At 33.5% G+C, this 25,890-nt stretch overlaps 1 protein-coding gene across 1 annotated transcript in view; it reads left to right on the forward strand.

Annotated features, from left to right (window-relative positions):
• The window catches only part of SPRED1 (sprouty related EVH1 domain containing 1), a 140,622-nt gene that overhangs the window by 101,454 nt on the left and 13,278 nt on the right, over nt 1-25,890 (forward strand). The window contains exons 3-5 of the mRNA XM_051977051.1: nt 756-924; nt 2,152-2,201; nt 25,199-25,357. Of these exons, the coding sequence (XP_051833011.1) occupies nt 756-924; nt 2,152-2,201; nt 25,199-25,357 (378 nt within the window). The remainder of the gene's footprint in view (nt 1-755; nt 925-2,151; nt 2,202-25,198; nt 25,358-25,890) is intronic.

Consider the following 25,890-nt stretch of genomic DNA (forward strand, 5'->3'; position numbering starts at 1 on the left):
GTTTCTGTTACCTATTCTTCAGTTCCCATGATGAAATCTTTTGGGCTAAGAGAGATAAATGAATCAAGAGTAGTCTGATTAACTGTTCTCCTTTCACTCCCATCTCCTATCTATCCACACAAGGATTAATATCTTCACTGAATCCCAAAGTAAAAATAAACACATTAAATTGTAATGGGTCTCTTTAGGAAAATAACTCTAATTATAATTAAAATCTTTCATTCTCCATTTATTGGTATTGAATCTTTTGAATCCTAGCTACAAACACCATATATTATAATTAAAATCTTTTATTCTCCATTTATTGTCATTGAATCTTTTGAATCTTACTACAAGCACCATATATTTTTAAGAATAAGTCATGATTCTTGAAAAGAAGACATTAAAAATTATCAGTTATTTATAAATAAAGATGCCATAAAATAAATATTCTTTAGCATTTTCTTAGAATCCTAATCCAAGGTGTTTTTTTTTCATATATATGATTTTAAAAGAAAATATTTTAATATTTTGTATCATTATACTTTTAAAATAATATTTTTAAAAATGATTTATTCCTAAAGTATTATCTGAACCTTATTTCATTTCTGGATTTATTTGATAGAATGTGTGACTACTAAGTAGCTTTGAACTTTTTTAAACAAATTGTTTGACAGTGTGGTTTAGCTGCACCACCCACACACTCCAATTTGAATTTAACCTATTAGATATCTTCAGTATGAGTGCAATAATTTAGGATTTTTTTTTTTTGGCAGGTGGTTTTAGAATGTATATTAAAGAAGGACCTCATTTACAACAAGGTCACCCCAACCTTTCATCACTGGAAGATTGATGACAAAAAGTTTGGCCTTACTTTTCAAAGTCCTGCTGATGCAAGAGCTTTTGACAGAGGCATTCGAAGAGCTATAGAGGATATTTCTCAAGGTAGGTTTAATGTCTACCTTCTCACTTAATTTATCCATTACCTCCAAATAGGACCTTCAAAAGTTGATTCAAGATTTGCATTTTAAAATAAGTAAGCTTTCAGTGGAATGAAGCCCCTTTTCAATATTGCCTGTCAGTTTGGAATTATTCTAGTCTTTTAAGGCTCAAATTTTGCTTTAACATTTTTTGTGACTGCAAATATCATTCATTAAAATGTCAAGAAACATTTAATGGGTGACATTAATATTGGTGACATTAGAACTTGAAAGGAAGATAAAAAATTCTGCCTTATGCAACATTTGCTTTTTAAATATAAGTATTATGAGAGAAAACTTTCATGTAAATTTGGTTTGTGTTTTTAAACACAAATGAGTCACATTAAAAATATTTTAGAAAGAATAAAAGTCAACATAAGATGCTATTTAATTCTTAAATATATCTAATTGGTAAAAAGAAGTTTGATTAGTAGGCTGTGACAAGCAGCATCCTGGTTCATAGCACATTTTTAAAAGCACAGATGAATTAATTGAAGAGAGTAGTAGATTCAATCATAGAAATACACATTTTAAAAGAACAGTCTTTTGGGATTGAAAATGACTCAAGCAAAATAATATCACTTCAGGCATATCTCATTATCCCCACCAACTTCTCATTATCATGTCATTAATAAAAATAACATCTAATGCCTTTGTGTTTTTATGTCAATATATTTGTTGCATTGTTGCTATTGTATTAATTCTATATTTATCAAGGAAAATAATAACCTGTATGTGTGAAATTTGGATAACATTGATGCATTTAGGTAGATTTTACATGTAAAACTGAATCAGAAAAATAACCTATGACAATTATTTTTTATTAAGTTTATATGAGTCATGTACTCACAGTGGTTTGAAAACTTTTAATTCACCCAATTTAGACTTAGCCAGTTAGCCATAATTTGAAAGAGTTAAAAGATAGTAAGGAGTCAACAATTTTTCCTTTTCCTTTACAACAACGAAAAAAAAAATTACCAATCTCTTCCATTGATTTTTTTCTGCAACTAAGCTCATGTGTTTGATGCATACCTGATTCTCAGGTGAGCCACATAATTATCTATAATTTCTGGCATTATTGGGAAGATACAGGAATAAATTGCCTCATTTATGTGTGTATATATATGTTTGTATATACAAACATATAACACAACTCAAATTAACCTAATTTCTTATTACTTTTGTTCCTTAGACTGTGTGACATCACAGAATGAAGTTGAAGTAGCTGAAGACAGCTTTCCAGTAAGTATTATTTCATACTTTATGTTGGTGGGTTTTTAAAATTGTGCTCTAAGGAAAAGCCAGCCAGATCTTTGGGGATTTATATTTGCTATGTTGCTAATTCAGAATCACCTTAAAATTTAATAAAATACAGCCAACAAAGTAGAAAGAAACAAAAATGTTTTATAGAAAAAAGGCAAAGTTTTAAAAAATATTTAATTTTTTTTTAAGTATGCATTCTGCTTATGTTTAAGTACCTTATTTCTGTAGCTATTGAGATGAAAGTGAAGGAGACTTTCTCTGACTTTTTTGTAGCTATGAGGCCAGCAGAGATATAGATAAAATTCTATTTAAATGTTATTTTCACATAGTTAATATACTAACTATATTTATGGCCCACAAAGTAATCCACATCAACACTCTTTTGCCAGTTTCAGGTAATTCTGAGAAACCAAAAAATCATTACAGAAGCATTCATAAGTTTCTGTAGTAATCATTTGAAAGAAAACTTTTTTTTTTTTGGTTTAAAATCATGCTTTCTACTGGAATCATATTTATAAATTAGAGATGAATTAGGAAGGAAAATGGACAAGAAAGAGTCAGGAAAATGAAATAGAGGTATGCATAGCTAACATTTATTCATTCACTTGGCCAATAACAAGATGCTTTCTTAATAGCTCATTCTTTCCATATGAGAAAACTAAAACACAATTGAATGACTTGCTCAGAGCACATATTGAAAAGTGTCAATCAGGTCTTGAACCCAGTTCTCTCACTTTTTAAATACAAAATATCTATCTATATACTCTACCTCTTGCTGCTTCTAAGAAAGAACAGCAAAAAGACTTCAAACAGAAGGCCTAAGTAGAGGAATCACATTTAACTTCCCGGGCACTGTCCATTTCAGCTTTTTCCTCACTTTTCATTTCCCATATCCCTCGGAACTTGCCAAAAAGGATTTTTAAAAAACCCTAATTCAGAAGGGAAAACACTAAGAATCTTTTAGAAATCGAAGCAGTTACTATCTTTGTATTTAAAAAAATAAAAGTAAGCTTTTTTTCCCCAATTTACTTGTTCCTGACTTTTATCATAGAAGTTTGCTTCTTGCTTTCTGTTTCTTTGTTTGGTTTTATTGATCATAATTTAAAATAAGGGTTTTTTAAATGAACAAATGAAAAAGTTTTACCCTATTAAGTTACTCAATACGAATGAACCAGTGCCCCATCATTTTCTAATACTTCCTTCTAATAGAAACTTTCATTGTATCTAGAGATAATAAAATAAAACTCTCCTGTTACTTTTTTTAAAATAGTGAGAAAAAAGTAAAAAGTTTACTTGTCACTTGATAATTCTGAACTAAGTCATTTAGCAAATTAAAATGATAATAAACACATATCTTTTTTAAGTTGAAAAGGTGTTATATGAGGAAATATTTTTGTGCCTAATTTATTTCTTCCTAACCTTTGCACAACCTCCCCCCAAAAAAAACCCACTATATTATCTAAACTTCTAAATAATAATAAGCCTTTTTATTATTTTATGGATACTAACCCAAGACTCAAAGTCCATCTCTTTATGCCCTTGCTTTGGCAAAGTTAAATAACGAAGTATACCTCTTGTGATTATATATTGCCTAAGTTATTTTATGCCATTTCTTGTATATAAATCAGTTTTGGCAATATACTGTTCTCTATGCCATGCAGCTCTCCTTTGCCCTTTAAATCACATATCATTTTGATTGTTTTGGACATTCTAGTTTTCTATAAAGACTTTTGGCATAAATACCAAAAAGTATTTAATGCTTTTTTAATAAGTTTTTGTTTCAGAAAGAAACTTGGGGTCCTTGAAAGTGCTTTACAGTGTCCCCCCCTTCTACAATCAAGCTCACTTTATTACTTGCTCTTTTTAAGTTCTAGACTCGGCTAGTTGTACGAGTGATACCAACATAGAGGTATTAATGGACAAATTCAATAGATTGCCCATACTTTTTTTGGCTTCCATTTACAAAAGCTTTTCTTTAGTTTTCAGCTAAAATGAAAAGTAGTGGGAGGTTTTAATCTGTTATTTAGATAAATTTTTTAAAAATTAAATGTGTTCATGTCTAATGTAGGTAAATTATAAAATTTATAGCGGAATTTAAATTTTATTAGCAAAGATTTTTGTGATAGAAAGTAATGGTATTATTGGCAGTTTAGGTCATAAAACTCCTTCAGGGCAAGTATAAAATTTTCACTGTTTCTTAAGATCCATTTTATAGTTACTTAAACAAAAGCCTTAAAATTGTGGTATGTGATTCTTTAAAAGATTATCCAGGAATGAAACTTGAATGCACTTTATACTCATTCTCTTTCTTTAGCTTTTTAATGAGCTAATTAGCATCTTTATATATTTTGGGAGAGGAGGGAGGCTGGCCTATGCTTGTTTTAAGATAAATTATGCTGTTTTTATTTGCCAAGGCTACAAGTTCTAACTCTTGAAGATTATTATTCAGGCATATTGGAATGATCAAGAAAAGCTCATCTCACAATAGATTTGAAGTTATAAAAGTAGAAAATCTCAAATTTCATGCTCCAGGCACATGAAAATTGAGGTGTAATCGGTCTTAAACCAAAAAAAAAAAAAAAAAAAAAGACATTTTTTTCCCCCTCTTTTGACCCTAAGAAGTGCTTAACTGATTTACTCTTTGTCAGGATTAGGTATTATAATATTTGTGCCAAAGTGGTAAAAGGGGCTATGATTTACCTCTATTGTCTTAAGAGGTTTTGCTTCAGGCAGGTGGTCAGGATGTGAATTTTTCATGTACAGATTTGCAGAGGTAACATTTAATGAGGATTTTCTGTCAGAAGACCAAGTTTAAATACTGAAGTTTTCTTGCAAATGAATTTTATGACACTCTTAGAAATAAGTATAATCCTGCAGTAATTTAAGAACTTTAGAGTTGCAAGTTTTAAGAAGATTTTTTTCCTGCATATTATGTCACCAGATAGTTTCTGTACAATCTGTTTTGATGGAGTAGGCTCCACTAAATATGATACAGATGTAGCAACATTTTTAACTTGAATAACCCTATTCCAGCCAATAAAAGATATTCTCTGTTTTTTCCATTTATGGAAAATTAATTTTTTCATTTAAAAGTTTACCTAACTTTTTAATGCAAAATATTAGGATAAAAAGTTAAAGATGTATTTTCCCGATCTGTTTTCATGGTTTATAGTTAGCCATTATTTTCTAATTTATTGGACTACCTTTTCACCACAATGTACTATCATCAATTGTGTCATGCCCAAACACAGTGTTATTTTGCTATAATTTTGGAATAAAGCTCATTTAAAGAATAGAAAATATGTTAGTTAAATGTTATATTTCAATGAGAATATTACAATCTAGATAAAAAATGCAGCATAAATTAACTTCAATATTTATATTGTAAGTTTGTGACTAAACCTAAAAGGAAAAAAAGATCATTTTAAACATCAAAAACTTACAAAATTTTTCATCTCTATTTAAATGAAACAGTTGGTGTCCAAACCTTTCATTGCAGAAAGGTTTCAAGCAGAAGAAAACTGTAACCTCATGAAATAAAACTATAAGAAGGGTTTTTGAGAGTAATGTAGTCTCTGATCTCTTCTTCATAATCATTTATTTATTTGGAACAAAGCATTGTTAAAGTTTTCTTTTTCAGAATTAAGAGAAAAGGGAAAGTGAAGAGAAAATCTTTGAAGAGAGAAACTCAGTCTGGTTTTCATTTTCTCTACAGCTGTCATCTGGTTTTTTGTTCTGTTGGACATCTACAGCTGGAGTCATTTTATTGCTTTCCCCAGCCTCCTTTTTGCTCTTGCACACAGAAATGTTTTAGTAGTCCTAAGGAAAAAAAGTCAAAGAATCTCTTAGCAACCATAGGACAATAATTATTATACCAGCAGCTGGGAACAAACCAGATTTCCGTTGTGCATTAAAAACTGGCATGCATTACTTTATAGATTATGCAGATTCTAATCTGTGCCAGCACTTTGCTTTGCTGGTTATGGGGTTAAAAGAATTGAATGTAGGAAGTGTATAATTGCTTTGGACATTTGAAGACAAGGCAAATGCACATCTGTATATGAAGGATTTTTTTTGTTGTTTTATTTTCTTTATACACACACACACACACACACACACACACTTCTGCTTTTCCCAGAAATTTCTTTTTAAATTTAATCTCATGTTCTCCAGCTAGTATAATACATAATCCTAGGAGTGCATTACTTTAGATTGTGTCAATATTTCCATTAACATTTCAGGTGTTTATATGCCCTGTAATAAAAAGACTCATTGGATTGCTCATATAAATACCTATATTTGTGTGTATGTAAGAGAGACACAGAGTGTGTGTGTGTGTGTGTGTGTGTGTGTGTGTGTGTGTGTGTGTGTTATATACATCTCCCTATAATGAAATCAGTAGGTTGTAAACTGATTTATATGGATATATTCTTTAAGGAAGGGGCAAGGAAATTCCATTAACTTATTAACAAGACACTGTTCAAAATATCAGAATAATATATAATCTTCTAAAACTGTTATTTTATAGTTTTATTTCTAAAATCTAGTATTGTTAGGGATGGAGAGAGGAAGAGCATTAACCTTCCAATTATTATTTTAGTTTAAAGAGAAGCAGAAGTAAAATATACAAGCACAGGCAAAAACTTACTCAGTGATACTCGAAGGTTCTTTTCTTTAACTGAGGAATTAGAGTTGCACGTAGAATTGTATCTATCGAGTAGAAAGGAAACATGCTTACAGTTAAGATACACTATGCCTAGAATCCTTTACCTTTAAAAAATTATTCTTTCCAGAGAGTTGGGAAGTTATTATTAAAATATTTTTTCCATTCATAAATTCTTAAAAATATAATTGCTTATTATTCACAACTTAACTACAGATTAAACTTGAGGGGGTTACATGCTATCTTTTCTAATAATAACTTATTTGGGTCGGCTTTTTTAAGAATGCCATACCTAAATTAAATAACAATCATAATTTTGGCTATATTCTCCTAATAAGCACATTTGTAAAATTATTGCAATCTGAACTATTTCTCTGTTTTTAGGTAAGTTGTTAGGTAAAATTACTGTGTATTTGGATGATCACAAAGTAAAATGACATTTTTAATTTATGAAAATTACAAAGTCATACACAATAATTTGAACTTCACACTTACAGTCAATCTAGCATTCTTCTCTTGTTCTTTTGATATCTCAAGTGTACCAATGTTCCTCTCAGCTGCCCATTTTTACTGTATGAAAAACTCATCTTTTTGGATTATCCATGTCTTTAATGCTCTGTAAATCATTTTGGTAATGTCTTATAGCTTCCTTATAGTATTCATATGTCTTTCCATTGCTATTTTGCTAATTTAATTCCTACATCATGGTGCCTAAGACTCGTGGCCATATAATAACACCAGAAAAATATTGCTCTTTTAGTGAGTAGTCTAAGATCAGAGAAAGCACCACATATCTCCCAAATGCCTCTTCCTTCTCTGTTCTGATACCAATTCCTGTCTATCTAGAGTGATTCTCTAATATATGCATCTGGGCAATAGTCTTTCATATACTTGTGGGTAATTAAATTAATACCTCTTGCTTTGCTGTGGATTTCAGTGAGATTTTGTATTATAAAATTCATTGAAATTTGTGTATTGGCATGAATTTAATATATATATATGGAAGGAAATTCCCTATTTGAAAACAAATCCCCAAGCCTATTCTTTTAAGTCAAATCGTTTTTTTTTTTTAATCAATAAATAGCATGTGGAATTTCAATGTACCTGTTAGTTGTATCACAGTAAACATAATATAGTCATAGAAACTTGTCTACACAAATCTGCCTTCTCATGTTTTCATCAAAAAATATTCTAATTAGGGCAGCTAGGTAGCGCAGTGGGTAGAGCATCAACCCTGAAGTCAGGAGGACCTGAGTTCAAATTTGATTTTGGGCAAGTCTTAACCCCAATTGCCTGAGCAAAACAAACAAACAAACAAACAACAACAACAACAACAAAAACCAAGACCTAATTGTGTTTATCAATCATCTTCACAAAGACTTTTTTTAAAAATAGAGATGACAAAATAATATGAGATAGTAGTTGTTTGTTTTTTCTTGGTCATTTTTTGGGGTAAAAACAGTGTTTGATTTTTTCTATTGGGGAGTTAGAAAATGGTCATCTTTGAAATATCTTGAGAATTAATCCCTGTGTCCCTTTAAAATTGTATTGCCTTTAGGCAGGGGTATGCTGGTAAATAATTAACAGCTTGCTCTCTAGGAAAAGCATGCAGGATATTTATACATTTGTTTAATTTAATCTGTTATTAATATTTTCTTCAATTTTTTAAGTCTAGAAAATCTCAGGCATATATGCTTAATTTGAGATTTACATGCTCATGTTGAAAATTTAGCAGTCAGCCCTAAACTGTAGCCCATCATTACCTGTATACTGCAGATTTCTTTAACCCAGGTTTATTCAGCTCTAATTACACAATCCAACTTTATCTTTTTTAAATACCATAATTACCACTTTCTCACATTGGATATTGAATTATGTGGTAGGATCTAAATGCATCTACCCCATTATAATTAAGCACTGGAATGGGTCTCTGTAAAAATACTCCAATTGGTTCCATTTGCTATATTTTTTTTTCTTTGTTTGCTAAATGTTCCTATAACCTAGTATAATTGAATCTCAGGATAATCAGAATCTATCTTTAACCATTTGGAGACAATATTTTCTTCCTCCCGTGAGTATTTTATCATTTAGCTTATGGTCTTAACTGGTAGAATATTTGACCGTCAATGTGGCAAGATTGTATGTGTGTGTGGCTAATGTTTTTTTCTTGGTTCTTTCAAGCACAGTATAATAGAAAGAACTAGATTTGCAGTTGAAAGATTTCTACTTGTACACTTATTTACTATGACTTGAAACAAGTCATTCAGACTCTTTAAGAAATGGTGACAAAATCAATGTAGTTACTTTGTCCACTTTCTGGAGAGGGAGGAGAAATCTATTGTGTACACATGTGAAATTCTTAAGTAGTCTATTAAATAGTTGGGCTTTTTCATTTTTTGATCCACAGTCATATTTTTCAATAAGATTTTCATCATCTAGCCTTTTTGTCTTTTGAAGTCACTGAATATCAAACTTATATGTTGAATTTGTCTTGATGAGCAAAGAATTTTGTCAAATTCTTCATCTAATTTCTCAATTTCCTTCTTCTAGAAATATTTTCCCCTGTTTACATATATTTTGCTTATAATTACATTCATTGATTCAGAGTAATTAACATGAGGAAATGTAATACATTATACCTCCTGTATTACCTACTGTTTTAAACTATTAAGGCTTAAAACTGCACTAAAGTTTTTGAGACATCCTGTATTTCAGTAGTACTCACAGTTATATTCCTTATTTTATATACTTTCAACAGATGTAATTATAACTTTTAAATCACTGTAAAATTTAAGTGAAAATTAGTCTTTTATTATCATGTGATTTAAACTTAAAATATCAACATGAGATTATTGTAATTCATCAACAATTGGGTATTTGTATATTTAGACACAATCCATTATTCTATATTGTACTCAAAATTTTTAGAAAATGTCTAGAAAATAGTATATGATTCCTAACTTCCTCTTTTTTAAAATAAAAGTCTAGGGAAATGTTTTGAAGTCTTTGTTAAAATTTGACCTTCACTAGGTCAGGGACAATCTTTTTATTGCTCCATCGTACTTCACAGAACCCTTCATATATTGTAAGAGCTTATTAAAGGAATTTCAGTGGTCATTTAGGCCAGCCTATATTCGAACAGGAAACCTTTTTACAACATCTCCAACAGGTTTGACATGAAGAAAACCTTTCTAATGATTGCTCCTATCCAAAAAAACAGAATGGACTGGAAAATAGTATGCTGAGTTACCTTTCACTGGAAGTGAAGTTACATAACTTCTCTTGAAAGCTTCCAATGAATGGGAATTTGCAATCCTATAAATCAATCCACTTTGTTATTTAGGATATTTCTGAGCCATTAGAAATTTTTTCCTTGTGTCAAACCTAAGTCTCTCTTTCTGCAACACCCATTGTGGAATTTAACATTGCTTCCCATCTCTTCACTGTCCTCTACATGGTTTTGTGGACATTGAGGTGGAGTAGTGGAGAGAACCCTAGGCCTGGACTCAAGGAGGTCTGAGTTCAAAATTAGGGCCCTGCTAAAGTCACTTAATCTTTCTTCATCTCAGTTTTCTCATGGTATACTGAGGGTGATAATAGCACCTAACTGCAAGGATTATTGTGAAAATAAAATGAGGTAATATTTGTAAAACACTTATTACAAGGGCTAACACATTGTGAACGCAATATGAAGGGCAACTGCTATTATTATTTTGAGTGTGTTCAATGTTCTTTATAAAATGTGATGCCAAAAATTAAGCATAGTCTCCTCATTTTGATGTGTTCACATCAGAGTTCATTAGGAAGATCTATCAGTCAGTCAATCATTAAACCTTATTATCTCTCTTATTTTTGACATTATGCCTCTTAATGTAATATAAGGTTTTTGGTAGCCTGTTTTTTTGACTGCCATGTCATCTTGTTGATTCCAATCAAGTAAAATACTGATTTACTTAGATCTTTAAGGAAAATTGTTGCCTCTCTGATCTTATATTTGCATAGTTAATGTTTTTAGCTCAATCTAAGACGTGACATTTATATTCTTATACTTTCATGTATTTCTCACCAATATGTATACCTATTATCACAGTCCATCCAGGCCTTTTTAACATGGATAGTTTGTTTTCCCATAAATTTGTCACACAGAAGATCTACTCATAGTGCTAGGACCCTTCCTCTAGATCTTTTGACATTAGGTGGATATCATTTATATTCAAAGGATTGTAATTTTAGAGCTGAGGAGATCTAGGGAGATTGTGATTTGCTCAAGGTCACATATTAAATAGTAAATGTGAGAAGCAGAATTTGAATCCAGGTCTTTTGATTCCATAATCATTGCCCTTTCTATTATGCCATACTAATTTCCTAAGACTTATGGGGAGTTTCTATTTATTTTACCTTCTACTAATTACATTGCAGACCCATCTTTTCAGATTCATAATTTTTTGGCAATTTATTTACTCTGCTTCTTGACCAGAATTCCTAATTCATAATGTAGCATAGCCTGTTCATGTTCTTTGCCCTTTGAATGATTCATAATTTTGATTCTTTGAAAATTATGGTATAATGTGAATGATAGTTATATAGCATCACCAGAAGAATATTTATGTTATTTATTTTAGGGTTTAGATCTATGTCATTGAAAGTTCTTGTCAATTTCCCCGCTGTAATCCAGTTTCTTCTCATCCCCTCATTTAGGACTTTGTTTACTATTTGTAAAATGTATCTAAAATATATGTATTGAAGGTCCAAATCTATAGATTATTTATCCAATTTCATATTATAGACTTGACAATAAGTGTTTCTCATCCTCTTTGGTTTATCCTTTGTGGATAATTATATCAAATTCAAATGATTAATTTTACATATATATAGATATATCTATATATCTATATATATCTGTTAAATTGAAGTGAACTGAATCAAGCCTCAAAACATCAGTTTGCTTCAATTCAACAAATACCAGCACAGTGTCATCCCCAAATGAATGTCTAGATTCTACACTATCTGTCTTTCCTGTCAGTCACAAATGCCTTTGTCAAACATTTATCTTCTCTTCTTTTTCATTTGATACCAACAATCATGATCATCAAACAAAGTTATGTTACATTTACATGAAATCTTTTATTATCTGAACATATACATTGATGACATCTTGTTGGAATTGCCAATAAATTGTCTGTCTGTCTCTCTCTCTCTCACACACACACACGGTTCTTTTATTCCTTAAACTTTGCAGTTAATTTTGTGAATATATATATATATAACTTTGTAAATGCTATAGAATATTTGCAAAAGATGAGAAAGGTTTGTAATCATATTTTTCATTCAATAACTATTTTCCCCCTATTCATTTGATATCTTCACTTCTTACAGATATTTTTAAAATCAAACCCTCAGGACCCTTATTGTCAATACTCTATCTGGATCAGATTCTTTTCCTACTTTTTATTTTCCTGTATTTTCATTTCTACTTCCTTTTTAGAGGATGATGAGACTGTGACATTAAAATACAAATGTAGGTTTACTATCATTAATGACCAAAAAAAAATCTTATACTTATAGACATTCTGACAACATTTTTTTTTCCTATTATTTCTCTCATTTTATTTCCCAAATATCTCATGATTATTTGGCTTAATTGCATCTCACCTCGAGCTTTGTCTCCAAGTGTTTCTCCTTCTACCACTGTCTTATGAAGTGATATTGCTTACATATATTTTTAAATTTACCTACTCTGTGAGAAGAACTTACTCTTAAACCAGTGTTGCCATTGGCTAACTTACCTCTTTGTTTGGCAAGATGATCAGGCATTTACTCATTTAGGTGGATCTTAGGCTCTTTTGAGTTTCCTCATTGAGGCATTTCATAGGATCAGAGGATCATGAACTTAAAGCTAGATGGGACCTTAGAATTCCCTCATTTTCAGATTTGACCACAGGAATGACACACCAGTAGTCATATTCAGATGAATCTGTGGGTCCATTTTAAAGTTATTTATTGATGTTTGTATTTTCTTCAGTGATGCAGATTGTAAACCGTCCATGCATATTCAAGCATGCATAATGCTTGTCTAGGTCTTTGCCATAGTAACACACCCAAAACACAGAGGGCTTTCTTCACATTTTCTTGACATTATGTTATACATGTATGGAGAGTATCCTTGATGAAAACATAAGATGAGAACAGGCAGTATTTTGCAAACAGTATTTTATATCAGGTCACATCTTTATATTAACACACTTAATTGCAAAGTTTAGAGAATACAAAAACTCAGTCTCTGTGTGTGTGTGTGTGTGTGTGTGTGTGTGTATGTTTAATGACTATTTTTAAAAGTATTTTGTTTAGTAGAGCAAAAAGCAACTTTAAAAGCTATTCCAGTACTGCTGATATGTATGTTTAGATCATAAGCAATTCCATGATGACGATATTTCACCAATTAATATGTTCAGATCATAAAATATTCCATATAAATTCAACAGATACCAAGAAAAGAATATCATTGGAATGAACAAAAAAGTCTGTTATATGTAGTGTACTCTATTTATAAATTAAAAAGAGAAACAGTCACTACTTTCAAGGAACTCGTACACTAATGAGAGAAACATCTCTAATAAAGGTTTAGTCTAAATGTGAATGTCAAAGCAAAGGGATCTATTAGGATAGGGTGGCAGTTCCCCTGAATGTCTAAAAGGTGCAGAGAGAGAATAGATGAAAAAGTCTAGGGAGACTATATTACTGAGATTCTTGTTTTTGACTCCTTGTTCATCCAAATGGTGTGAGCAACTGTAGCCCCACTGCAGGATGGGGCAATAGAAGAACCCTATATGTTATCTTTGGGAAACGGGAGTTTCCTATGGGTTGAATGGTTATAGGGATTCTAGTTTTCCTTCGGCGTGGCTGGGGATGTTCAGTATTTACCCAGCGGTGGTTGAGAGCAAAAGTTTTCCTCTCTTGGTTGTCCCACCAGTATTTCTGGCATCCTAATGGGTTTACAAATGGTTTAGAGATGGAAAGAAGGAAGGAGGCCCACCTTTCCTGTCACCTAATATTCATGGGATTTTGATAAACTGGGAGAAGGGGAAGGGAAGGTTGGAAGACATAATATTCCCACCATATTATCAACCCATCTGGTTTTTTTCATTTAACCATTTCTTTGAAGACATTCTTTTCTTACTTATTCTATTTTATTGCTTGTAATTTCTTCTTTAACGTTTTGTAGTTTTCTGTGTTCCATATACATCTCTCTGTTGCCCAATTCAATTTTAGTTTTTTTGGACATAATAATGTTTATCTGGTATTTGATTTATATTAGTAAAACTTAATGCATTAAATTATTATGCTTAATATTGATCATATTTCCTTCATCTGTTTCCTAATTTTTACTATCAATGGCTTATTTAGATGTTTTAATTCTAATTTGTTTGCTGTCTATTTTAATTTTTATTCTTCTAAATTGATGTTAGTTTTAATTTAGCTTCTAAAGTCTTTGGGCTGATCGTAATATCATTTGATGTTAGCTGTGTCTAATTCTTTCCAGCTCTCTCCTTGAAAAACATTCATATGTTTGACTTCTGTGTAGTTCAAATGCTTTTTTTTTTCTTTGCATTGCTTAATTATTAATCGTATTTACCAACTTTTTTTTTTTTGCTATTCTCATGTTCAACTTTGCCTTTATTTCACTAAATATTAAAGTATATGTTAATTAAATTTGAACATTTTCAAGTTATATATAATAATATTCTATCTAAATTCTTTATAATATGTGGAATATGGAATGTGGAATATAATGTTTCTTTGGGAAACAACCTGATGTCTAATGAAATAATGTTCCTTTTTATGTTAGAAAGTAGGAGCCATCATTTAGCTATAAAACTTTCTTATATCTTCTAGTTTTGTATATAGAGACCATGTCAATATCGATAGATTTCAGAGCTCATCATACTTAGTTCTTAATCTATGATCCTGTGATATGATTCACTTCCTCCAGTAATATATCAGTGTATTATAAGATAAGGATCTCACACTTAAAAATGTGATTAAATTCCTACTTTATAGACTAAGAACTATAGCACTGTTAGCATTCTCTGACCTCATTATTCTGTCATTCTCTCCAAACAGGGAAAAGGGGCTATCCAAGACTGAGGGACTTTCTGTGTTTTTCTTTATTTAATATTCAATATTATATAATTATCTAGTTGCAAGTTGATAAGCTTCTGCATACTTATCAAAAATGGTCTTCATCCATTCCTAAGGTTATAGCCCAAGCCTTTCTTGTCATATGTAGAACTCATGAGCTTTAGTGGTCAAGTCTCCAAGAATTCAAGATTGTTTTGTTTTGTTGCCCAAATTAGCCAAAGGGTAAGAATTTTGTTAAAAACTTGACATGTGTTAGATAAATTCTATTTTTTTGAATCATTTTATCACATTCCTTCCCACCCCTTCTGTTTTGCTCTCTGGGATATCTACTCTACAATTAATAAACTTTCTTTCATCTTAAGCCTCTTCTTTTTTCCTTCCACTATCTGGTCTCTTTCCTCATGAGATTGCCTTTCTCTCCATTCTTTTCAGTACTGGCTGCACTTTCATTCATAACCCCAATTCACTTGTCATAGAATGGGAATGAGAATATTCTTTGTTCCTTATTTCCACTTCAGTCTTTTACTCTAGCAAATCACTAAGTACTCTCTCCTACTTAGGCGTTCACACTATCCAAATTTATCCACGTCCTGGTGGCTATCTTGGCTATTTTCCATTGACACTTCCCCCATCTCCCCAAGAGATTCTCTCTTTCATCAGTGAGTTCACTGCCTAGCACACAGTGTTTTTCTCCATCCTTACTTCTGCCCTCATAATAAAGGACTTCGTTATATATAGATACTTTCTCAAATACCCTAATTTCCCAGTTCCTTGGAAAACTTTATTTCTATTACCACTACACTTCCCAATTTGTACACTCAAATATTCATACTCTTGTTGGGCAATCACATGTGTTCCATTTCCATATCCATGAATACCTAAATTCCTTTACCTAATCATAATCTTGTCTGATTCTACCTTTTCCTATACCTTATAATTCCTAACATTTTTCTTTGTCTTCACCATGATCTTTGTCCATCCAGCCCTCTCTTTTATTCCCCTCAGTTTTTTTTTTTTTTTTTTTCCATATCCTTCTTGCTCTGGCTACACTTTGCTCCCTTCTATTCTTTGCCCCATTGTTCTTTTGTTGATCACAGTTTGTTAAACTCCCAACCCTACATTACTATGACCATTTCTGCCTCCTTTATTTCTATTTACATTCTACTGAATAGACTTTGAGGTAATCACAAAACTGCTGATTGCATCTCTTCCAAATTCATGTTATCTATTCTTCACTGGGCTTTCATTGAGGTAAGGCAATCCTACTGCTCCTTAACTCTGTCTCTACCTTAGCTGATTGAGACTTCCTTGCTCAGCCTTATTCCTCCCATGACATCTCCTCTTACTATTCTTGTCTGCTAAGCACTTCTCCTCCCCCATATTGATTCCATTGGGGGTCCTTTCTCTCCTAATCACACATTGGTCAAACATCTTCCCACCTATCTCATGCATTGCTTTCTCAAGTGAAAAGATAGTCTCTTGCCAAGACCAACCTGTTTATATTCCTTTATCCCATTTTCCTACTATCCCTACTCTTACTTATTTTCAGTCTCCTTACCTGCTGTTACCTCCCTCACTCTATTGTCCCTCCCACTCCTATCTTACTAGCTCTTCCTATATCTTTGCTATAGTTCTCAGCTAAACACTTTAAGAAAGCCATATTATATACACTCAGAGCCTCCTCTTTCTCTTCTCTCACTCTTATAAAACTTTTACAATTTGGCTTTCAGATTCATTCAACTGAAACTTCCCTTTCCAAATGATTTCTTAATTGTCAAATCTAATAACTTTCTTTTTCTTTTTTAAATAATATTTTGTCGTGCCCCCCCAACTACATGTAAAAACAATGATAATAGCAACCTACCTTCTATAGTTTTTGTGAAGATCAAATGAGATTACTATTGTAAAGTGTTTAACACAGTGGTACATATTAGATGCTATATAAATGTTACCTATTCTATTTAGAATTAGTAAGTGCTTAGCACAATGCTTGACACATAGTAGACACTTAATAAATATTTGTTCCTTTACCGCTTTCTCCTGTCTGGGTTTTCATGATACTGTTCTTGTCTGGCTCTCCTATCTCCATCTCCTTTACTGATTTTTCTGCCGCAAGTTATGTTTCTCCACCAAAGCCTCAACCTTGGGCCATCTTTTCCATTTGTTCTCTCTATTGTCTCTCCCATTTAATGATCTCATCTGTTTCTGTACTTAATCATTATCTCCCTGCAGGTAATTCCTATATCTCTATGTCCATCCCTAAGCTCTATCCTTAGCTTAGTCCCATATCACCAATTGCCTTTTGGACATCATGATCTGAATCCTCTATGGTCATCTCAAATTCAATCTAAAGCAGTCTAAAACTTCCCTGCCTTCTTTCAAATTTCTCTATTACTCTTAAGGATCACTCTCCCAATCATCCAAACTTGAAACTATGGTATCATCCTCAGGTGTTTATTCACACTCATATATCCATTCTGTTGCCAAATCCTGTAATTTTTAACTTTGCTACATTCTTTGTATCCTTCTCTCTACTAATACAACTACCATCCTAAATCAGCCTCTCATTACCCCGTACCTAAATAACGGTAGCAACCTTCTTGTTGGTCTCACTGCCTCAAGACTCTCATCAGTTTAGTGCATCCTCCACATAGCTGCCATAGCAATTTTTCTAAAATACAAGTCTAATAACTATGTCACTTCCCTTACACAGTCCAACTACAGTGGCTTTTGGTTGCCTCCGGGATCAAATATAAAGTCTTCTAGCATTTAAAACTCTTTTGTAACTTGATCATTTTGATTTACTTTTTAAATTTTTAGTCTTCATAATACTTTTCTACACCCCCTTCCCACATACACATCCATCCCTCTCCTCTATTTCAGCTGCTATTCTGACTACCTTTACTATTCCACACATATGATGTTGAGCTCCTTTCTCCTTGTCTTTCACAGGCTATTGCCCATTCCAGGAATGGTCTTTCTTCTTACTTTTGCCTCTTAGTTTTCCTGGCTACCTTTAAGTCTCAGCTTAGATCCTATCTGCTATGAGAGGCCTTTCCTTCTCCCTCCAACTGCTAATGCTTTTCCCTCGAAGAATATGTCCTATCTATTCTGTATCTTATATAATTCTGTGTTCTTTTAATATACTTTGTTTTAATCAGGCAAGATCCATCTTCATATCTCTACTTTCTCCTGTTTGAGAACCTGAGAAAAACAAAACCCATTAAAAATATGTATAGTCAATTAAAACAAATTTCCACTTTGGGTTGTCCAAAAACAATCTGCTTGATTATATACTCTGAGTTCTTCATCTCGCTATCAGGAGGTAGGTAACATGTTTCATTATTTTTATCTTCTGGAACCCTAGTTGGGTATCTTGCTAGTAAGAGCTCAGCACAATATTAATCCATCATGTTTCTAGACCATAGTTTGTTCATCCATTTCCCAATGTGTGGCCACACCCTCAAATTCTCAATCTTTGTCATCTCAAAAAGAGCTACAAATAAAATTTAATTTTTCTCTTCCGCCTTCTCCCTTTTCCTTTATCCCTGTTGAGTGAAATGGATTTTTGGATACAACTCTATGTATGTGTCTTTTTTTTTTTTTTAATTAGTTCAGATAAGTATGAAGTTGGAGTATCAGGCATTCCTCCATTTCCTCACTTCCTCTTCATTTGTATAGATTTCTGTTTGTATAATCTGCTTATGTAAGGTAATTTCCCCTAAACTTACTTTCTTTCTCTTCTCCTCACCTCCAATGTATTCCTCTTCCCTTCTTTTTCCTTTTATTAAGATCATCAAGACAGAACAGTCACTTTGGGGGTCTGTCTAGCTTGACTCCCTCTGTGACCCGTGATGATAATAGAGTTCTGGGGAGATATGTGTTATCTGTCCCCGTTTGAATGTAAGTAAGCAGTTTATCTTTGTTTAATCCTTTAGCATTGTACATTCATGTCTACATTTTTATGTTCCTCTTCACTCTTATGTTTGAAGTTCAAAGTTTTGCCCTAGCTCTGGTCATCAGGAGTACTTGGAAGTCCTATTCCTATATTTCATTATAGTTCCTTTTCGCCCCTATAGTATTACACTCAGTTTTGCTGGGGTAAGTTATTCTTGCCTATAAGTTCATATTCTTTGCCTTCTGAAATATTGTATTCCAAGTTCTCTTGCTCTTTTATGCTGGTGGCTGCTAAATTATGTATGATTCTGACTGTGACTATTCAATGCTTGACTGGTTGCTTGTAGTATTTTTTTTTTTCTTTGATATAGAAGCTTAGGATTTTGGATGTGATATTTCTGAGATTTTTCATTTTCTGATTTTTTTCAGAAGGTGACCAATGGTTTCTTTTTTTATTTTTATCTTGCCCTCTTTCCAAAAGATGTGAGCAATTTCCTTTTAAAATATCTTGAAATAGAATATCAAGGCTTTTTTGTAGTCATAGTATTCAGATAATCAGGTGATTCTTAAATTTTTTTTCTTCCTAGTTTTTTTTCCAATTCCATTTTTTCTATGAGATACTTTACACTTTCTTTTATTTTTCAGTGTTTCATTTTGTTGCCTAAGTCATTGGCTTCTATTTGATCCATTCAGATTTTCAGTTAGTTTGATATTTGGGTAAAGTTTGAGATTTCTTGTGTTAAACTGTTAGTAATTCCCTTTTCATTTCTTTCTTTCATAATTTTTTGTTTTTCTCTCCAATTTTTTTCCTCCAGCATTCTCATTCCATTGATAAAAAAACATTTTAATCTCTTCTTTTATTTCTTCCAGGAATTCTAGTTGAGTTTGTTCCCAAACTGTGTTTTTCTTTGAAATATTGCTTGTAGATGTGTTAGAGTCATAATCCTTTTTCTGCATTTGTGCCTTGATTGTCCCTGACACAGTAATAACTCATTAGGGTTTGGTTCTATTTTTGTTTGCTCATTCTTCCAGCTTACTTCCTCACTTTGGATTTGACATTAAGACTGTTTTCTGTAGTACTTCTTTAGGGAAGGTCTGGGCTGTTGCTGCCCTTTGGTAGCATTTGAGTGTTCCCAGGATCTTAAAGACAGGCTGAGGACTTGGCAGACTTTAAGTGTTCTCAGAGGAGTATACTCCAAGGCAAAGTCTCATGTCTGTCCTCTTGATCTGAGCCTTGCCTGTTTTCTGACCTGTATTTGAGTCTGTACAAGCATAGCTTGCTGCTTTTCATTCAAAGTGGGAAAATTATAGACTCTCCTTTGGTTTGGGCTTCTTGCCTTGGTTATTTCTTTGTAGTCTGGGCTAACTGCTAGAAGTTAAACCTTGTTTTGTGCCTAAGGTCTGAGCCATACTCCTGCTGGCCTCTCACCTTCCTCCTTTCTCTGTATACTGCCCAGGTACTTACTGGCTAAGGAAGGGCACTGTCTTGCCCAGTTCTCTTCATTCTGTTCTGGATCTTCTACCTAAGACTGGGTAGTAGTGACAAACCTGCCAGTTAGCACCCATTCCCATTGCAGTGCTCTAATATCTATCTGAGGGTACCCTATATGAGTCTGGGACCTCCTTTTATGTTGGTGTACACCTTCCTAGGTGCTAATGTGATTTTACAACCTTTGTCTCTCTATGCAGATTTGGCCCAAACAAAGGGGGTTCACTGTAACTCTTTCTGGATTTCTCCATCAGAATTTGGTCTGTTGCATTTTATACATCTCTTTGTTTTTTTGTTTTTAATTTTTATTTAATAATTACTTTATATTGACAGAATCCATGCCAGGGTAATTTTTTTACAACATTATCCCTTGCACTCGTTTCTGTTCCAATTTTTCCCCTCCCTCCCTCCACCCCCTCCCCTAGATGGCAAGCAGTCCTATATATATTGGATATATTGCAGTATATCCTAGATACAATATATGTTTGCAGAACCGAACAGTTCTCTTGTTGCACAGGGAGAATTGGATTCAGAAGGTATAAATAACCCGGGAAGAAAAACAAAAATGCAGATAGTTCACATTCGTTTCCCAGTGTTCTTTCTTTGGGTGTAGCTGCTTCCGTCCGTCATTTATCAGTTATACATCTCTTTGAAGAAGTTGTGGAGGAAATCTGTTACATCAGTTCCTTGTACTCTAACATCTTTGCTCTCCTCCCCATATACCCCAGCTCTTCCCTACTTATTTGCATTTTGCTTTTGAAATTACAGTGTGATCTTGAGGGCAAAAACTATTTTTATCTTTATTTATATCCTCAGCATTTAACAGGGTACCTGGCACATGATAAATGCCTAATAAATGCTTTTTGATTGATAAAGAATTTTTTTTTTACCTTGCTTATGATATCCATCAAGGTAAATAGTCCTCTTAACTTTACCTAGCCTATATGATAAGCATGCCTCTTCATTTCTCACTTTGTTAATTGTGGTGAGCTTTTTCTTCTCAAAACACAGCCGGGTGATAAAAGTTCAGATCTTTTATTATCCCAATATAGCCCGGTTAGCTTAGGGGCCTATCTCTCTGCTTGGTTCCAAGAGCTCTCTCCAAATGTCTTTAAATCCAAAGGTCTGGTCCTTCAGCCTCTGCCTCTGCTTTTCTTCAGCCTCCAGCCAGCTCCAGTCTTCATGTCATTCCGGTGAAATCTCGACTTGTAGCGTCTTCCTCTCAAGAGCCTCTCCGACTGGCCCATTGGCCTATTTATGCTCCTTCCAGAGAGAGGGATTATGGGTAGTTCTACTTAGTACCTTGTTTCAGGTTCTGCCCAAAACATCTTCTTGTAAGATTAGATCAACTCTAATTACTTAGCAGTTAGTAAGGATTCCAACATCTCCCCCTTTCTTTTGTTAGATGAAAACACCAAAGGGAATAGGAAATCTAATCAGATTAGTGGGTTTCTGAAGGGGTACACATAAATCCATCAATATGGGCCAGAACTTTGTAACAGATATACATGGTATACATAAATCCATCAATATGGGAGGCATTATACATAATTTACAAAAGCACACAGCAATATAACACAGGCTAGTGGTAATGTAACAAATAACATGAATCAACATGAAAATTTAACTACTGCAAAAAGTCTCATCAACAATCTTTCATCTCAAGAAATCCAGTGATTCTTGCAATTGCTTAAAATACATAAGCCCATAGTAATATAACACAGGCTAGTAGTAATGTAACAACATAAATCGACCTGAAAATTTACAAATGTCCATAAGTCCTAGAAATAGTCGATAAGGAATCCATTGTCCATTAGTTCATGCACCAGGAATCTAATAATTCCTGTAAGCTCTGAAGTACTGCAAAAAGTCTCATCAACAATTTTTCATCTCAGGGAATCCAGTGATTCTTGCTGGTTTTTCAGGAACTGAAAGCTGAAGATTTTAAAGTTCTTTTGACAGTCTCATTGTTAGCCTTTTCCACCTGTGGAAATTTAAGCAGATCCTCTTCCCCAAGCAGTTAACCTATCTAATTCTCTTCTATTTACCACTTTTGGGATTTCTCCTCATCATCTGGTAATTACATTGGAGCTTTTTGCATTGGATATTGTCTTGTTGTCTTAAAAGGCCTGTATTCTTCCCAACTGTAATCCTGATTGCTTTTCTGTTGGTTGATGACATCAGAGTTCTGAATTTCTAAAGTCTCTCTGGGTGTAACCTCAGCTGCTATCATGCCCCACCTGCCCTTTGATTGATACTTTAGAGCTGGCCCTGCCTCTCATTCCTCTGGGTCAATATACATTTAGAGGCCCAGTGAAAGCCTCGGTTACATTTTGGACATGGGGTTTTAGGTTTTCTCTCACCCTGTCTTCTCACTCTATCTCCATATCTACAATGAGCTCTCAAATGTCCAATTTTTCTGCACTGAAAACATCGACGAGTTTCTCTAGAATTCCTCTGCCAAGAAGGACCTTGTCTTTCCAAGTTCACCATAGTCTGGGCATAATAAGCATTTGTGCCCACTGTGGCACAGCGTCTTATGATTTCCTCTAAAGAAGCATTTTTGTCTAGCCCCCATATAATTCTCTTGCAAACCTCATTGGCATTTTCCTTAGCCAAATGTCTAGTCATTATTTCTGTGGCAGCATTATCTCCAATGGTTCTTATTACAGCTGTTTGCAGACGTCCCACAAAATCTGCAAAAGGTTCATTGGGACCTTGCTCTATTTTTGTGAAAGCATTATTTCCATCTTTCTGTCCAGGGAGAGAATTCCAAGCTTTTATTGCAGCCTTAGAAATTTGCTCATAGACTGTTATGGGATAATAAATCTGTTCTGAACTCTCTGCATACTGACCTTCACCAGCTAGTTGGTCAAAAGTGATTTGTACAACAGCTCCTTTTTGCCTATTGCGTCCCAAATTAAAAGGAGTGTATTTTCTCTCTTTTTGACCTGAGGAGTTGAGCTCTTCAATCACAGGATATGCATTTATAAAATCAGATATATCTTCTCCTTCATTTTTTGCTTTAATTAATGCTTTTTCTAATCTTGTCAAATTCTGCTTTACAGGAGAAGCTGACTGTGTTTCTGTCTCTCTCCCTCCCCCTTGTTCTACCCATGAAGGGTTAATTGCGGGGGGAGGGTCATGAGATGTGGAATCACCTAATTCCTCCTTCTGTGAAGTATCATACTCAGAATTGTAATTAACTCCATTCTCATCTGATTTGTCCTCCTTTTCACCTAGTAAAGTTGGCACTTCCTCCTGTACTTTCCTTTTCATCATTCTATCACTTAAATAACTTCTTATAGCCAATTGTATTACATTATATGTATTAATTATTGAGTTAGGCCCATTTTTATCATAGAATTGACAAAGATCCTCTCCAACCAATTTCCATTCATTTAGATCTAATTCCTTATCAAGAGAGAAACAAGGACATATGTCCTTTACAGTTTGTAAAAGTTCAGTGATTTGCTGTAAACTTATAATTAAACCTTGGCTTTCCATAATTTTGACAATGCTCTCTAAACATTTTCCTTGCACAGAAACAGACTGTTTTCTAAATATCTGTCCCATCTTAGCTGAAATTTTACTTTAACTCTTCTAACAAAATTTCTTTGTTGCACTCACCCTAATTTCTGGGTTGAAGTTTTTTCCACTGGATCAGGATCAGAGGCTTTTCCACTTGAATCAGGATCGGAGCTTTTCCACTGAAATCCACTGAGGGGTCTGTTTGTCCCACGTTCAGGGCGCCAAAATGTTGTGATCTTTTTCTTCTCAAAACACAGCCGGGTGATAAAAGTTCAGATCTTTTCATGTGGTGAGCTTTTTCTTCTCAAAACACAGCCGGGTGATAAAAGTTCAGATCTTTTATTATCCCAATATAGCCCGGTTAGCTTAGAGGCCTATCTCTCTGCTTGGTTCCAAGAGCTCTCTCCAAATGTCTTTAAATCCAAAGGTCTGGTCCTTCAGCCTCTGCCTCTGCTTTTCTTCAGCCTCCAGCCAGCTCCAGTCTTCATGTCATTCCGGTGAAATCTCGACTTGTAGCGTCTTCCTCTCAAGAGCCTCTCCGACTGGCCCATTGGCCTATTTATGCTCCTTCCAGAGAGAGGGATTATGGGTAGTTCTACTTAGTACCTTGTTTCAGGTTCTGCCCAAAACATCTTCTTGTAAGATTAGATCAACTCTAATTACTTAGCAGTTAGTAAGGATTCCAACAGTTAATCTATTTTAGAACTTCTCAGATTTTTCCATTATGTCCCAGTATTTGATACCTATCCCTCTCCTTGTTTCTCAGCTTCTTTTTTATGTTATCTTCTACCCATTAGGTCATAAGCCCATGCCTGGAACATAGTAAGGTGCTTAATAAATGCTTCTGGACTATCTTTCTCTTTATCCATCTAATTAATTTTTTAAAAAGTTTTTATCATTATAGGACCAAGGACAGATCCCTGAGATACTCTGTTTACTCCGTTAGAAAAACTCTTGCTAACTTACTATCTAGATCTGGTAGTGAATATGCCTTGGGTCCATTCATTCAAACAATTCTAAGCCTGTTTTACTGTACTGCCATATAGTTTACCTCTCTATCTCTTCCACAAGAATAGCACAAGAGTTTTTGTCAAATATTGTGCCCAAATCCAGGTATACTGTCTATAGCATTACTAATAATAATAAGCCTGTCAGTGGAACTTCTTGTATTAAACAAACATATCTTTTTTTTCTTTTTGCAATTACATGCTAATATTCATTCCAGGGAACATAATGAAGTTTTCTTTTCTTCCATAGGTAACAGAAGATGATACTTCCAGTTCTCTAGCAAAAGATCACTTTTTCCAACCAGAAACTGTTATTACCAATGAGCCCTATAGAACTTCAAATATAAGATCCTCACCTTTTGAAGATTTGAATTCTAGAAGAGTGTTCCTACAAAGCCAAGCTAATCAAGTAAGAAAACAATCACTTGTTATATCAGTAATATAGTAAATATCCAATAATATATATACACACATATATATTTGTCATATAATAAATATAAAATCATATTCCCAGATTTTAAAACATCAATTGCATAAGCACAGGATAGAAAAGGTATGGTTATATGGAAGTTCATGTGGGAAAAAAAGACATATAAATTAAAATAGACTGCAAGACTTATTAGTGTGACATGTCAGCCAGAAAGAGATAATGTCCTTCTTGACTGCATGTAGAGAACACTTGTGTTTACTGGGAGAAGTGATAATCTTAATGAGCTCAGTCCTGTAGGATATCACACTTGGAGTTTTGTGGTCAGTTCTGAGAGTCACATTTTGAGATGATCATTGACAAACTAGCATACGCAGATGAACATGACCAGAATAGTGAGGTGCCTGCACACTCAGGTTAAAGATCACTATTTTCAAGTATTTGGAAGAAAGTATATAAAAAATTAATTAAAATTTTTCCACTTGACCCAGAAGACAGAAACTAGGACTAATGAG

Source organism: Antechinus flavipes, chromosome 2 (genome assembly GCF_016432865.1).
Source record: "Antechinus flavipes isolate AdamAnt ecotype Samford, QLD, Australia chromosome 2, AdamAnt_v2, whole genome shotgun sequence".
Classification (NCBI taxonomy): domain Eukaryota; kingdom Metazoa; phylum Chordata; class Mammalia; order Dasyuromorphia; family Dasyuridae; genus Antechinus; species Antechinus flavipes.